The 17320-nt window shown below is 38.5% G+C and overlaps 1 protein-coding gene across 1 annotated transcript; it reads left to right on the top strand.

Annotated features, from left to right (window-relative positions):
- Nucleotides 1–2433: 2433 nt before the first annotated feature.
- Mon1 (vacuolar fusion protein MON1 homolog) lies at nt 2434–5139 on the top strand. The gene is made up of 4 exons (XM_065224926.1): nt 2434–3311; nt 3373–3937; nt 3997–4278; nt 4337–5139. The coding sequence occupies exons 1-4, from the start codon at nt 2632–2634 to the stop codon at nt 4475–4477; spliced, it is 1668 nt and encodes a 555-aa protein (XP_065080998.1). The 5' UTR covers nt 2434–2631; the 3' UTR covers nt 4478–5139.
- Nucleotides 5140–17320: the final 12181 nt, after the last annotated feature.

Raw genomic sequence — 17320 nt, 5'->3', positions numbered from 1 at the left:
ATGTAGTGGATTAGAAACAATCTGCTTTCAAATTAAAAACTGCCATGTTTTTATTTTGACAGTAGTACCACAGACAAACAGACATAACTCATTGAATATTTCTCACTGTAAAACATCGTCGCTAAAACATTAACGCCATCTGTGGTGGGCACTACGCTGAACAGATGGCGGTAGTGTGTAAACGTCAAACGCAAGGGAATTTACTATGCGCGCCACAGGTGGAGGTACTACCAACTACGATACTTTTAAATTGTCCGTTAAATGCTTGTTCGATGAAAAACTTGCGAGTGTCATGTCTGTTTGTCTGTGGTAGTACAATTCGGTTTGAAAGTTTCTACTTTTAAAAATAGGGTGCGGCTTACTTTTGAATTGACAGTTGGCTGACTTTTGTTTTGAATGCGAAAGACTTTCTACCAAAAAGAACCAACGCAAACTTTTAATTCTACCAATGTTTTTTTTAATTGTATCAACGATAATTCTTTGTGTGTACTATGACATCTGTGAAAGGGAATCTAGTATCATGTAGAACAAATCGTCCAATGTAACTCTCATTGATTATGTCATTGAGAAAAATCGTCCAATGTAACATGTCCGATGTACAACTCGACTTGTCAAAACGTCCTATGTGTTTTTTTCTATGTTGTAGCATGAAATTCAAAGCAAAATTGTGATTTTACCGTTCCTTCTGAATTTTCATCGTTATTATACACTGACTACATTAAAAATAGTATTGCATAATGTATTGTCTTTAAACAGTTAAATTAATAATCTGTCGAACTTTAACTTCGATGTTATCAAAATGGTGGATTTGTTACATTGGTCTATTTGAAAAGTGACGCGGGATTTCTTGAAATTCAAGGCTCGTCCACGCAAACCAACATCTTCATCGGGTACACAGCAAAAAAAATGTAATATCGATCAACGTAATTCAAGCTGATGTATGAAATAATGATGTAATAGCAAAAAGCAGATACAATATTACATCAATGGATGTAATTTTGTTCGCAAAATCGATGTACATCGTACAATGTGATATTACACAACCGATGGATTGACCTGGTTGCATCAGTTTCGATGTAATATTCAACAACTTTTTTTGCTGTGTAGGGAAAGACTTCGCCTATCCGGTGGTTAGGTTGGTCTGCGTGGACGTGCCTTGAATTCCTAGAAATCATCGATAGAAGTCATTGTTTACAAAAGCTGTTACGCCCTAATTCCAGCTCTATCTAGACTTTAGAGTATCTTGCGAGATATCTTGTACTCATAGGCGAATCCAGTAGAGACTAAACGATTGTTTCAACCTCTGGCGGTGAAAAGGGGAACCCTCAAAAGAGTGATGAGGGTGGAAATTTTCACCATGAAGCATTGGAAGAAGGCAATATTTTCACCTTTCCTGATTAATTTATCCCCCGCCGGTGCTTAAAATCATCATCCACGTGGAATATTTTGTTTTCTGTATCGGGTTTGCAGTGATCCGGCTGGTGCTTCCATATATTTTTGATGAGAAAAATTAAGATTTATAAAATTATCTCAGCGGTTATGATCTTCCGGATTTTTAATGTGTGGTTATTTCAGCTGGAAATCAGTTCAGCCTAGGGGATGCCCCTAGAGTTCAGCTCTGTAGATAATCGAAAAATACGAACACACCCGATGGAAATTTTCAAGTTGTGCAATACAATGTACATTTTTTGAAGTTTTGAAAATCGTCATTATAATGTAAACAAATGGACTGGATGATATTTCCTTTCAAAATCGGCTAGCTCACCCTACATTGATGGTGCATGAAAAGAGCCTATTATTAGAACTATAGTCGCTATATTCAAAGTCTGGCGGATAGAATCTCGGGAACCAATTGAACTGTCAAATAGCGGAACCAATCGAGCAAATCACGACCAACAACAGAAAAGAGCACATCAGCTATTGCGAACAAAACTTCGGCAACCGTTTTCTCGTGATTCAACGCTTGCCTACGCAAACTAACACTATCTTTGCATTGGGGAAAGATTCCCCTATCCGGTGATGCCGGTAATTTGCGTTCGATTGTCGAGGAAAGAATAATCAACGTTTTGTTTATGAATGTTGATAGGACCTTTTCAATTGTTGGTCTACAATATATTGAATCGGTTCCGTTTTTTGATAGATCGAAATTCTATCCGCCAGACTATGAATATAGCGACTATAATTAGAACTGGTTCTAAAATTTAGAAAAAAATAGTATGTACCATGTACCTCATCTGTCCTGCATACCTGTGATTTTAAATTCTGATCTGCGGACTGCGGGTATTTATTTTTCGAAACTTACTCACGCATCACCCCTCGTACCGATCGACGCAAAACAAAACGTCAAAATTCGGTTATTTTCGTGTTTTATTTACATTTTCCTCCTCTGTCTGCTGAAAGATCGCATTTCGCAGGCAGACAAGAGTGATTTTTCTCTTCCATTAGTGTTTTTCATTTTGCTTGCGGTAAATACCAATAAAAAATAACATTACGGACGATGAGCAATAAATGTTGCAACTTGCTATAATTCGATTAGTGCGAAGTGGAGTCCTTGAGCCGCGTCGAAATTGATTTGTGCGTGCGTGTGTGTAGATTAAAGTTTTTTTTTTTTTGTGAAGGGGAAAAGTGATCATGAGCGAATCACAACCCTCAGATATCGGAAGCGAATTGAATCGCTGTGAACCAGGTAGCTGCCAGGAAAGTATGCTGATCACGGCGGATTCCATCGAGGAATTTTCACAGGAAATCAGCATCAGCTTGGCGGAGAATGGGGCCGAGAAAAATGGAACGGTAGACGATGGTCAGAAGAAGCAGAGTGCGAGTGTGGGTGAGGAGGTGGCCGGAGGAAACATTACAAAGATTCAAGATGGGTTGAATGTTGATAAGGACAGTGATGGAGCGATGAGCAAATCGAGCTCGTTCAGCAGTGCAAAGAGCAGAGATCTAACGGCTTCGTGTACGAGCTTGGTGGACGATGGGAATGCTGCCGCGGGTTCGAGTTTGGTGGCGGAGGAGGAGCGTGATGCGGAAGATTACCTGCACGATCCCATTTTTCTTAGGAAGAAAAGGCACGTTTTCATCCTCAGTTCGGCGGGGAAGCCAATCTACTCGATGCACGGAAACGAGGACAAACTGGCGACACTTTTCGGAGTGATGCAAGCGTTGGTCAGTTTCGTGCAGAGCAACAATGATTCCATGAAATCGATTCATGCGATGGGCGTCAAGTTTGTGTTTCTGGTGAAATCGCCTCTGATATTGGTGGCCATTTCGAGAACAAATCACAGCGTGCAACAAGTGCAGCTGCAGCTGACGTAAGTGATTGGGATTTACTTATCTGATGAGAAACTCAGTATCAATTAATATTGATTTTAGGGATGTCTACAACCAGATCCTTTCGACGCTGACGCTAATGCACATGCAGAAGACATTCGAACGGCGAAAAAATTTCGATCTGCGACGATTGTTGGCCGGCAGTGAGCGGCTTATTGATCATCTGCTGGTCAACGACAAATGCGATCACAAACTAGTTACCAACAATCCTTTCAGTTTTATGACACATTCCGTGCGGATCTTGCCCTTGCAGCCGAGCGTACGGGAGAATATCATCGGAGCGATCCAGAACAACTGCTCCAAAATCAAGAACCTGGTGTTCGCAGTATTGATCGCAAATAACAAACTGATCGCGCTGGTACGCATGAAGAAGTACTTTATCCATCCGGCGGATTTGCGACTGATTTTCAACCTGATCGAGTGTTCCGAGAGCTTCAAGTCGGCTGAAAGTTGGACACCCATTTGCTTGCCCAAGTTCGACTCCAGTGGGTTTCTGTATGCGCACGTGTCCTACCTGTCAGAGGACTGCCAGGCCTGTCTGCTGCTTCTGTCGATCGAGCGGGATGTGTTCTACGTGCTGAAGGAAGCCAAGCAAAAAATCACGGATGTAGGTCTTTTAAAATTCGTTTCGGTTTGTAAGGGAATAACTCCGTATATTTTTTTTAGAAATTGCGCCGATCCAACTGCCTGGAGGCGATCAACGAGGCTATGAACAACAAGGGCGTGAAACTGCAAAACATCGGCATTCCGGAGATTCGACATTTCATCTACAAAAGCAAATCCAATGCGCAGCTTCTGTGCTCCGAGCTGACGGTTCCGTACTCCAGCATCGACCAGTTCAAACGGTTAGAGGGCATGTACTTTGAGCTGCACCATCGGATACACAACTCCGGCCGGCCGGTGAAACTGATCTATCAGATGCAGGAGAAGGAAATCCTACTGGCATGGGTGAGACTGGAATGATATCCTTTTTTTTTAAACGTAAAATTTAACCCGCTCTTTCCAGGTTACCCAAGCGTACGAACTGTTTGCTGCGTTCGAGCCGACCGTCCACCGGAACGACGTCATAAACCTCGTCAACAAGCTGCTGAAGTGGATCAAAAAAGAGGAGAACAGCTTGTTTATTCTATCGGCGCCGACCTTCTAGGACTTGGGTTCCTTTTTCCCTTCCTTTCCGTTGTTTTCGTTCTCCATCCCCTCCAATGGTAGCGCCGGGGGGATCGGCTAAGAAGGGGAAAAGAGTGACGTTACACACATACACACAAATCCGCGAGATTTCCTTCCTTTATACCTATTATATGTAACAACACGGCACCCGTTTGCAATTAGTTTTCCTTATTTTACTAGATTAGAATAGCAAACATAACGATGATTGAGTTTAGCGAAAGTAAAGTTGATAGGTATCTATTATTTTTTTTTACTGACGGTCGTCGAGAGCATGATGAATTATATTAAAGTATAAGAGTGATTCCAATCAAAGAAAGTTTAACAAATTTAGGAGAACGACTATTTATTCGAAATTGTCCGGAAAGCGAAGCCAGCGTTGGTGACGATTGATTGATGGTGAATATTATACATATTGCCTAAAATGGTTAACAAAGTCTAGAGTCTGGAAGGCTAAAAGCCTCTAGAAGAGATTTGAATGGGACCGAGATGGAAGCGTGGTAGAATAGCGAGTGTGGAGAGTCCTAACTAATATGACTGTACATAACTGTTATAAAAATGTAAACTGTGAAATTTTATGATTAACTTGTTTAACTTTAGGCAGTGTAGTTGAATTGATACGAAATACATGATGAACAATCGAGACTTATCTATTATTTACATTCTAAAACTGGCAGGTCATCTTTGAGCGACACCATTCTCATTATTAGTAGCCTCTACGATTGCATCTCGAATGCTGAGCCCCTCTTCGATGTCGTTAGAAGCCTATGGCCAGGTGCCAACTGCGGATGCCACATCCAGGGGCCTGCCAACAGTGTACAAATCTATAGCGTTTCACAGTAGCCAACATCTCGGGCCTTATTACATTGTCTACATGTTGTGTGCCTTATTTTACAGCTGGTTAGCATCGAAAACATGGCCGCCAGCCAGGCACTAGGCCACATCCGTGGGCACAGGGATGTCAACATTTTAGCACAGACAAACAGACATAACATATTGAATATTTCTCACTGTAAAACATCGTCGCTAAAACATTACCGCCTTCTGTTGAGTACACTGTGGTGGGTAGTAAGCTGAACAGATGGCGGTGGTGTGTAAACGTCAAACGCAAGGGAATTGACTATGCGCGCCACAGGTGGCGGTACTACCAACTATGATACTTTTAAATTGACCGTTCAACGCTTGTTCGATGAACAACTTGCGAGTGTTATGTCTGTTTGTCTGTGATTTTAGTTTAAACTGGATTCTTTCAGATTTTTTTTTTTGTTGACGCAGTTTTTTGTACAGTACAAAATGATTAAGATGCTTAAAATTTAAACTTTTATATTGGAATTGACATTAGGAAATGCAATATTTATTAACAGTCATAATACAATGCCCATAAATGCGTGACGATGCTGCGAACAAGCTCGCTTGGCGGCAACTGGTGGGGCTTATTTATATTAATCGTGCGGGGACATGTTTTCCCATGTCGAAACTGATGATTGGGACTTATTATGTAACATTTCATAAATTGAGCTTTTTTCGTTGACATTTAGAGGTGGTGCAAGGGCTGTACTGCCTATAAACGCATATCAGTTCTATATGGATTTTCGTCAATTTTGAGATAACAACGCTATCAACTATCAATTGGCGTTGGCCAGATTTGGATTTTTCAGATATAATCCGAAATAGGACCTAGTTTATTTAATACTCTAGTAGCCTCAAGTCCGTGCTCTGTCACAAAGTTTCATTGTGATTAATCTACACTCAAAGGGGTAAATATCAAATTTTTGGCGAATTTGAAAGAAATGCAATTTGGAGTGTACTGGACGATTCTGAGGCCTGGCCAAGTGAGTGGGGTATGGGTTTATTTGATTGAACGTCATTTCCAATTTATATATTGATACATTCAAACCATTGGCATTTGGTATTTCAGATACGACAGAGATAGGATGCGGAGGGCCCGCTTAGGGGAAGCGTAACCCATGTTATGGTTTCCATTTATTAAGGCTCTGAACCATTTGGTGGATTATTTTAACTTTTGGTTAAAATTTGACAGATGAAAAGTTATCGATTAACCCTGCTATCCGAGCATGGTTATTTCTGACAGACAAGAAGTTAAATTTTGACAACCGTGGCTCGAAAACCGGTCGATCGACAGCACTGGGATTTTCGAACATAGAAAATAACTTTCGAAATGTCACTTTTAACCACGAGTTAAATTTAACTCAGCAAATGGTTCACAGCCTAAATAGTTCAGATAGGCTAGAAATGACAGGTTTATAGTGAGAAAATGTACCATATTGGGAGAGCATAATGTTCATACTTGAAGGGTTCAAACCGGCTGAGCTGTTCGGTTGTAGTTTGACCTTCCTTCAAAACCAATTGAATAGAAATGCCAAAATCTTACCGAGTAGTTTAGCTGTTCTGATTTCGGTACAGTTTGTTGAGATTGGGTATAGCTTCTTGGTATGAATTCCCATTTAGAAATAACTCAGATTAGCACAGAGTAATAGTTTTATTGCTAGGGAACTTTCTTTTGGGATCGTCTTTTCTTCATACAATTCTCATTATTCATACTATATTAATCATGATCAGTCTTAGAAAATGTGATATGTTTGAGCCCAGTTCTAGAAGAGAGTAAGCAGTCAGAAAGGATCACGCCGATTGGAGACAGCCAATTTATACTGGACGGAACTGGTAAGTAGGATAAGAACATGTAAAAGGTGTATGTACATGCATGATTTACCTATTTTAGAATTACCTATAAGCCACAAGACTGTGACAAGAGAACCTCATTTCCTTCAATTACTGCTCCATCGCAGCACACACCTAATAATGATCACTAACCTTCATATAGTTTCAGCATTATCGACATTATAATCAAAAGGCTAGTTTTGTTTAGTTTTCTCTATTTAGATTTTCAGCCGCAGGCTGGATCATCTCCGGATAATCAAAAGGTGAGTTGTAAAGTATAATTACCTTGCATAGATGTAAGTTAATGTACCAGAACCTGGACGGACACGAGCCTACCCAGAGGAGGACCCGGATACGACCACCCATGTGTGTCTAGAGTATCGCACGAGCTGACGAGTGCAATGGGAAGGACAGTGGGGTTTTTTTTTTTTTCCTCTGTTCGGGACATAACACCACTGCGACCAGTAATTTGATCGATTGTAGTATATCCCGTGTCCTTAGTTTAGTGCATGTCGTATTACTCCATCACTATTGAGAAATGATGAAGTATTCGGTTTTGATACAGTTGTCATTCTTGCCTTCATCGCAAGGAATCGATTCTAACTGAAGGTTCCGCTATTTATACCCTTTGGAGTTGGAACACCCTCCAAAGGCGCGCCCCTTTGTCAGTCAAAATTGGATTCCTTAACAACAAAAACAAGCTATGACACCGATAATGACCATGCATCAGAACCCTAGTCTTAACCACTTCAAACTAGGGAACAACGATTAGAAGATTAGGAATCACATAGGTGAAGACTAACTAACTCATTTTTTTCCTTGTTTCAAGATCATCCTCGGTCCAGGCAACCCGAGGACTTATCACTATCAACAAGGCATAAAAAGTAACAAGGACTAAGATGTGTTCCTTTGATTAATGAAAAATCCTGTTCCCCTAGTTTGAAGAAGTTAGGACTAGGAATCGGTGGTAGATCTTACATCCCGTAACGTACCACGAAAAGGTGATCTACCCACGTTACGGGGCAGTGTAGGGGGTTAGTCCCTAGATAAGCCAACTTAGTGGTTGACACAGCCTATACACTGAACAATTACAATTACAACGCTATCAACTATCAATAAAATTGACCAATTTAGATGGTCAAGTTTTGAAACCACCACAGCATGCTTTTGGCGCTACTGCATATGGATGATCAAATGTAAAATACTGTGGTAGCCAATGGTTTCGTGTGATGTATTTTTCGCTAATTTAACAAAACATGCAAGCTTCATTGCAACAGATTTTAACTTGAATAAATGATCAATAAATTTACTATCATTTTTGAACTATTTATATGAGAATTGCACTTCGTAGCTTCGGCTGCCATTTTCTCAATGACTACTGTCGTGTCCGGGCCGTCCAGGCTGACCAGGCCTGGAGCCGGACCTCGGGCCAATTTTACCTTTGAGGACGCTCCTCTTCGACATCTCAACCGCTCGTGTATAGATTCGTCGGAAAACTGACCGGAAACTCAGTGTACTTCATATACCCTCCTTTTTCTTATTTTTCTTCAGTTGATCAATTCATACACTGGACAAAACCGAGATTTGTTTTATATTTATTTATCAACAGCTTACTTGCTCTTACTTCCTACAACTACTTTTTTCCATATGGGACTGATATGCGATTATAGGCAGAATAAGTCCAAAATGTCAAGCGATGAGCTTTTAAAATAAAATATAATGTTTCTATAAGTAAAAAAGTGATGTTGTACCCCTAAAGAACCAGAATGTTGTCCAATTTACGATATATTCACTCCTTCTTCTTCTTCTTCTTCTTTCCTTTTTTAACGTCGGTCTCTGTTCCGCAATCTAGTGTCATCCACCGACGGACCATTGACGGCACTTTCCACACCTGGCCGGGACGAGAGATTTTTATGCTTCAGAAAAATCCCACCGACCTCGGCTGGGATTGAACCCAGACCCATTGGGGAGAAACCAGTCACGCTTACGACTACACCAGCGGTGCCGGCGAAATAACGCAAAACAAATCGCTGTCAAACTCATTTTGACAGAATTAATTTCTTACATTATTAAGGTTAGCCAGAGGAAAACAAAAAACAACCTTAGCCTTAAAGGCCGTTCGCAATGCTGTTGTATTTTATAAGGACTGTTTCAATTTGAAACTAGAACAGAAACGCACCTCTCAGGCCGTTCGCAATGCTGTTGTATTTTATAAGGACTGTTTCAATTTGAAACTAGAACAGAAACGCACCTCTCGCAATGCTGAGTTGCAGTTTCATTATTCGAGCACTATTTTGCACCAGATTTGCAACTGCTCGACTATTCTGTTTTATTTCTGAGCGAGTTTGAAACACGAATGGAACTCTGTTTCAAATTTCTTTGGATGTGTTAGAGATGTTTCGAGAGCTTCACAAATAAAAACGGAGAATTTCATAGAGAACAGTAAAGTTTATGGAACTTGATGATTTCAAACATCTTTTAGAACTGTGCGTTGCGCTGATCGTGTTGCAGTTTTATTTTTGGCAGTTTCAAATTATAGAATTGACGAGTAGTTTAAAACAATTTTGAAACTCAGCATTGCGAACGGCCTAAGTTACCTCTACACTGATAAATTGAACTATTCCCATTTTGCTTGAAATTTAATCAATTTGACATTGAACTCAGTTTAATCATATCGAATGATTAAAAATTAATCCTCTCTTTCTAAAAATAAGCATCTGATATTAATCCCAGTTTAATCATGGTTGATTAGATTGTAGATTATCATTTTTGAATAAAATTTAATCATTTTTGATTCTATTTTAATAATTTTTGATTGAATTTTAATCTTTTTTGATTATATATCAGTATTGATAAAATTTAATATTGGAAAGATTATTTCGAATTTAATCATGCATGACTACCACCGACGAACCGACGTGCCAGCTCATATAGAAGCTACATTCAAAATCTTGCCCAAGACGCCATATTGAAAATACGTTAAACCCTACCGCCATCTACTCATCCGACCGCGTCATATCGTGTGCAAAGACACGAACACACGTAAAATTTATATTGACTTGGTTTGCGTCTCACCTCGTTTGACAGATCTGATCGCCCGTTCGAAAGATAGAATCGCTCATTTGACAAATCGAATTGTGGACAAACGAAATGCTCCAGTGGCATGTCGGTTCGTCGGTGTGACTACTGCCGAAGTAATCACGGCTCGGGCTCAATAAGGTGAAGCGGGAAACTGCATACTTTTTAAGCTTTTTTGATTTAATCTCGGATTTAATTTATCTTTGAGTGTATGCTTTAAGGACCTCAAAGCAATTCTTTTAGCACAGACAAACAGACGTAACACTTCATTTTGGGTCATCGTTCACACATTTAACGATTGATTTGAATATTATCATTTGCGCAAACTGCTCAACGCTCAGCGCTGCGCTGGAATCGGATCACTTTGACGTTTCTATATATTCTGTTTACCTTGCATGCAAAATTGTTAGCGACTTAGCGAGCAAGCTTGTCTTCCGCGAGAAGCTCGAGAGATGTCGTTACTGATGTCCTATTTATTGAGGTACAATGTTTTCAAGATAAACTTATTCAAAGAGTTACGTCTGTTTGTCTGTGCTTTTAGCATCCGAAAATGATCAGGAATGTTTATGAAGTTTAAGAATTTGAGGAATTAAAAGGAAAAAAAGGAATTTCAGAGAGAACTTGAGAAACATAGAAAACTTGAGGGATATTGTGCAAATTTTAAAGAAGTTGTAAGCACCTCAGAAAAGCTTGATCTACACAGCTAAAAAAAAATGTAATATCGATCAATGTAATTCAAGCTGATGTATGAAATAATGATGTAATAGCAAAAAGCAGATACAATATTACATCAATGGATGTAATTTTGTTCGCAAAAGCGATGTACATCGTACAACGTTATATTACACAACCGATGAATTGACCTGGTTGCAGCAGTTAGGATGTAATATTCAACAACTTTTTTTTTTCTGTGTAGAGATCTTTGGGGAATTTCAGATCTTGAGCAGTTCCCATAATTTTAGTCCAGACTTTTGGAGCAGTTTAAAGATCTATAATCGTAAATTTAGAGAAATTCAGGATAGTTCCATGAAGAGCTAAAAAAAAATGAGAACCCTTAAGATGTCCCGAGAATTTTAGGGAAGTACAGAGACCTTCAGAGAATTTATGAAAACTTCAAAAATATATCAGGAACTTCACAGAATTCCAGGGATATTCATTTCCCTGAAATAATTTCCGAGCAGAACCGAAATCCTCAATAGAATTGGGTTCTTTAAGGGTATTGAGGTAAATGCATATTCATAATCTGCATTAAAAATGGAACCCAAACCCAAAATTTCATCGATACACAAACATAAACTAGGTTTATTTCAAACGTATTCCATGTTTGAAGCCATTCCCAACAAACAATTTGAGTTTATTAACAGCTGATCAAGCAATTGTTTAGCTAATGAAGCTTTTTTTTGCCTGAATAAGCTTTTATTAAACATTCAATGTTTGTTGGGTTGTCAATACTGTTTAAAACAGTCACGTTTATTTTAAAAATAATCGTGTTGAAAATAAACGTGAATATTTTTGGTTGATTTGACAACTATATGTGATCAAAAATAAATATGTTTATTTTAAACATGCTTTTCATGTTTAAAATATAAAGACATATTTTGAAGTTATTTTAGAATTTGAATGCGGTATAAAACAAAATAGGTATTTAAAATGGATACCTAGCAAATAAATGGAAATCGGCAGACAGAGCATATATATTCCTGCTATTTTTCGGTGAGATTAACGGTGGTCTATGGGTGTTGGGATCCTGGGGCCGTCGGAGTGGGTGTCCGGGGGTTCCAATTCAGTAAACCGGTGAAACGTTGTGATATTAGCGTCGTTCTGTCGTTTTTGACGCTGGTCCACACACGGATAGAAATCTTCTTATACCTTTTGGCAAATTTCTATTGCTGATTATTCATAAAATGTATAAGTCAACTAATAAGGCTGTGAACCATTTGCCGAGTTAAATTTAACTCGTGGTTAAAAGTGACATTTCGAAAGTTATTTTCTATGTTCGAAAATCCCCGTGCTGTCGATCGACCGGTTTTCGAGCCACGGTTGTCAAAATTTAACTTCTTGTCTGTCAGAAATAACCATGCTCGGATAGCAGGGTTAATCGATAACTTTTCATCTGTCAAATTTTAACCAAAAGTTAAAATAATCCACCAAATGGTTCAGAGCCTAAGCAGACGCCTTGCAAAAAGTTAATGAATGTGTCAAATGAAATGTATTGATCAGTTCACGAAGATTTGCCGCACTCTTCTCTCACCCGTAAGTTTTGACAGTTTTGGGTGGTTTGTTTTGGCTCCCATTCGTTGCTATCTCTTTTACTCAGAAGCAAAATGATAGGGAGCAAAAAGTGAGGTTAGGGACCGTGCACTGATCTATAAGCGGTCACGCATACACGGAGAAACGAAATAACTCAAAATTGTGTCTTTTGTACTCATTTTGACACCTAACTGCAACCAGACAAAATTGAGTTCTTTGCGAAGTATCCAATTTTTAGTATTTTGCAAAGACTTCATTTTGAGTCAAATGCAACTGTTTCATAAAGAGTGAATATTGGATAAAAAATACTTAAAAGCAGGTTCTTACTGTAAAAAGATATTTAGAGAAATTAAGGTTTTAACTGATTATATTATAACGTATGACAATTGAGCATTAAATAAACAATACAGTAGTTTTATTTATTATTATAGGGGTACAAGGATAGTTTAAACATTTAAATAAGAAGAGATGTGTAACATCTTGGAGTCATACAGTTTTTTGAGCTGGTCACAGTCAGCTTCAAGCAGCCCAACAATTTCCGGGGCAATGCCTCTGTAAGACGATATCCATCGGCTTGTGTTAACCGGGGGACCATCACGGGAGGTAAGTTCCAAGCAAACTCCTTGGATCCACTCTCGGCTCCCAAGACTCCGACTGGTTTGCATAAATGTATCACACTGCAATTATCTAGGTAGACAAAAAGAGATAAACAGCAATCAACCTACGAAGCAGAGTCGAAAAACTAAAACGTCCTTACCTTCACTGATCCGCAGCCATCAAATACTGAGTTATGGTGCACTTCACTAAAAATGAAATCATCAACTGGCGGAGCAAGCGACGAACAAGCAGAAATAAACATGGCGCACGTTACGATTTTTCATCCAAAATGAAGTGCAAACGCAACACTTGATTTTGGATACTTTCATAGCGCGGAAAACGAAAAAAAAACAAAAAATCGAGATAAGAAGTCCTCAATAATAAGAACCACAAACGAAGTGACAGACGACTAACTGGCGAAGAAATCAATTAAAATAATGTGGTTCGCTGTAATAGAATTTTCTTAGAAGCTTGTGCCATCAGCCACCAGATGGGCTAGTTTTTTTGTTTTGATTTGAACATAGTTGATTTGTGTGCAGTATGATCTTTGACAGTGTGCAAAGAGTGTATCATTTTGTAATTTGTTTTATGCATTTCAGTTTAGAGTAGAGTGAAAGAGATAGAACCAAAACATTTTAGTTCAAATGGTGAAAATGGTAGTTCAATCCAGTAGTAGTGTTGCCATGTGGTACAGTCCAGTAGTAGTGGTGTTGCCATGTGGTACACTGAAAAATTGCAATAGCAGGTTAGTCACCAAAGTTTTCGAGCCGCTCCGTCTGTCACTTCGTTTGTGATAAGAACTCTCTCAAGACTACTGTTTGAGTAAAATTAACGAAAAGTAAGTGTTCTGGTTATACTTCAAGTTTAAGTTAAAAGTACTCATCAATGAGAACAAAATTTCACCCAAAACAGTAGTGTTGGCGGAGTACTTATTTTTAAATACTTTCTATCTCGATTTTGAGTTGTTTCGTCTTTCCGTGTATCTTTTATGCATTCTTATAGGACCTACACAGCAAAAAAAAAATGTAATATCGATCAACGTAATTCAAGCTGATGTATGAAATAATGATGTAATAGCAAAAAGCAGATACAATATTACATCAATGGATGTAATTTTGTTCGCAAAATCGATGTACATCGTACAATGTGATATTACACAGCCGATGGATTGACCTGGTTGCAGCAGTTTCGATGTAATATTCAACAACTTTTTTTGCTGTGTATGTGGTTTGTCTTATGGAATGTATAAGCAAAAGCACAAACGAAGTGACAGACGACTAACTGGCGAAGAAATCCATTTAAATAATGTGGTTCACTGTAATAGAATTTTCTTGGAAGCTTATGGCATCATCCACCAGATGGATTAGTTTTTTTGTTTTGATTTGAACAAAGTTGATTTTGGGTACAATGATTCTTTGACAGTGTGCAAAGAGTGCGTATCATTTTGTCATTTTTTTATGCATTTCAGTTTTGAGTAGAGTGAAAGAGATAGAACCAAAACATTCTAGTACATTTGGTGAAAATGCTAGTTCAATCTAGTAGTAGCAACAATCAATACGAAACTAACGATTTTAAATTGGCTCACCACTTTAGTAGCCTATTGGTCCCAAGCAAACGATTAACGTACCCTATTCTAGTTGAAATTCTATTACTACACTATGTTTGTTTTGATTCGCTATGAAAGTTTGACAGATAACATCAGGGGTGTGTGGATTCATGCAGAACATGCAGGGGTGAGTGAAATAGCTTGGGACTGCTTGGGACCGTTGTTCTGGTACTGAGTGAGCCAAAAATAATAATGATTTTCTTCGGGACCCAGTGGTCTTAGAGTTACCTCTATGGTAGTAGTGTTGCCATGTGGTACAATCCAGTAGTAGTGGTGTTGCCATGTGGTACACTGAAAAATTGCAATAGCAGGTGCGTCACCAAAGTTTTCGAGCCGCTCCGTCTGTCACTTCGTTTGTGGTATAAGGCTGATGTTTTGGCAAAAATGTATAAGTGAAACACATGAATAAAATAATTGATTTTCGTTTCGTGCATACCGGCCTCTTTCTACGTTTGGTGTTGGGGGCTTATACCTTGTACAGACATACAAAGTTCACTGTTGTACTACCGTTGTACTGCTTTAAGCTAGTACCACAAATTGTACGTTTTGAGGTACTTGATTAAAGGAGTACAACGGTACTAATTTGTATGTCTGTCTGTGGTATTACCTGTTTTTCTTTCGACTTCGGGTTGGGGTGAGGATTATATGGGGATCGGCATCAGAAACGACGGAGTGACGTTGATATTGTGGGGTTCCACCGGTTTTGTTGAGCTTGGAACACTTACTTGCGGGTTTCTGGACCATCTATTTCGGTTTCGCTGCTTGCAGCCCGTTTTCGGTTGAGTTTGCTGAATTTAAACAACAAGGAAAATAGGACACACTGAAAATTGTTTGCCCAGATTATGTATTGTTGAAATAAACATGCTTTTGAATTTAATTCATACATACATATTTTTGTTGAAAACGTGATTTCAATTTACTTTGAACTATTTATATATTTATATATAATGAACTTATATATTTTTGATATAAATGAACAAAATTTGGTTCCGTGTTGTTTCATATTCTTCTGTTCCTCGGAAAGGGAAAGGGAGGGGTGAAAATCCGAACCTCCACACTGAAACAAGGACCATAGTTAGGAATACTATTTTGCAGAAAACACTTATTATCAATATAACCACGCTTATTACTGTTAAATATACTATGAATTCAGTATAGTTGACTATGAATGTTAAAAAATTTACTATGATTCTGGCAAAACTACTATGCTTGCTCAAAATGCATAGTAATTTTGATAGAAATAATAGTAAAATTAAATGGAATTATTTTCTGTAAAAATCTATTGGTGAGGGTATTTAATCCGAGGGGGGCGACACATCTAAATCTCAATTCTAGATGCTCAAAAAATCTCACACTAGCGAATCAATCTTCGAAAAATCATCTTTAATTTCTCGCATCTACTTGCATCGTGCTTCATCTTTTTGCAGGAAATCTTCAAAATCGACATAAATCTTCCTTCTATCTACTCAGCGTGCATGCAGCTAGCCACAGCAAAACACAATCTTTGCTGCATCGTAGATAGAGTCGTCCCCCTCGATTTAATCTAAACCATCAATATAGTATTTTTGCCAATGGATTTTGTTTCAGTGCAGATAGCACAGTGAAGCATACATTTCTTCATACAAACAGGCCGCCATTACCGAGCATGGAAAGCTGGATAAAGTTGACCGATAATACAAAATTATGGACCTTACTGACTACCATAACCATTACGATTAAAGTTCTTAAACCATTAGTAAAAAGGTTCTAATATAGTTCTCATTCCGGAAATGTACACGGAGATGAAAAACTACCCAAAATTAAGTACTTTTCCATCAATTCCGGGGTTCAGCCCAATAACCCAAATTTGAGTAAATCGCATATAGTAGTTTCCATTTAACACCACACAGCAAAAAAAAAAAATGTAATATCGATCAACGTAATTCAAGCTGATATATGAAATAATGATGTAATAGCAAAAATCAGATACAATATAACATCAATGGATGTAATTTTGTTCGCAAAATCGATGTACATCGTACAATGTGATATTACACAACCGATGGATTGACCTGGTTGCAGCAGTTTCGATGTAATATTCAACAACTTTTTTTGCTGTGCAGCAAAAAAATTAACTACTCTTAAGTATATTCTACCCAAAATTAAGTTTAATTTACGTAAATTTGAGAATATGTATTTTACTCAAAAGTAACTTATTGGGCTGAACTATATCGTTGGGTCGAATCTCTTGTTCCTTTTTTGACAACAATAACGAGTGCAAGTGAGAGGCTGAAGTCAATATTAAGTAAAAAGAACTCACATTTTGGGTAGTATTTTTTCTCCGTGTATGGAGAAAACAATTATTTTGGGCCTCGGGTTTGGGTTTAACGTTTCACGAAGTAAGGTATTTGGACAGCACTGAATACCATTCTGAAAATTAAAATAAAAAATCGATCAAAGAGTGTTTCCGAAGGGGCTGTCGATTTTGAACGACCGGCATCTGCAAACGTCAAACTACTGATTCTGTCAAATTTTGCGACGCGCGACGCCGCTCGCCTCTGCTCCTTTCGCATTGCTTTTCCTCGCGTTTTTCCCTTTGATCGTTTCGTTTTGTTCGTCGGTTTTCATTTCTCACAG

The sequence above is a fragment of the Ochlerotatus camptorhynchus genome, unplaced genomic scaffold (genome assembly GCF_037179485.1).
Source record: "Ochlerotatus camptorhynchus isolate MF236.1 unplaced genomic scaffold, CSIRO-AGI_Acam_v1.1 ptg000220l, whole genome shotgun sequence".
Lineage (NCBI taxonomy): Eukaryota > Metazoa > Arthropoda > Insecta > Diptera > Culicidae > Ochlerotatus > Ochlerotatus camptorhynchus.
The sequence above is the reverse complement of the archived record's forward strand: the minus strand, read 5'-3'. Positions and strand labels throughout refer to the sequence as shown.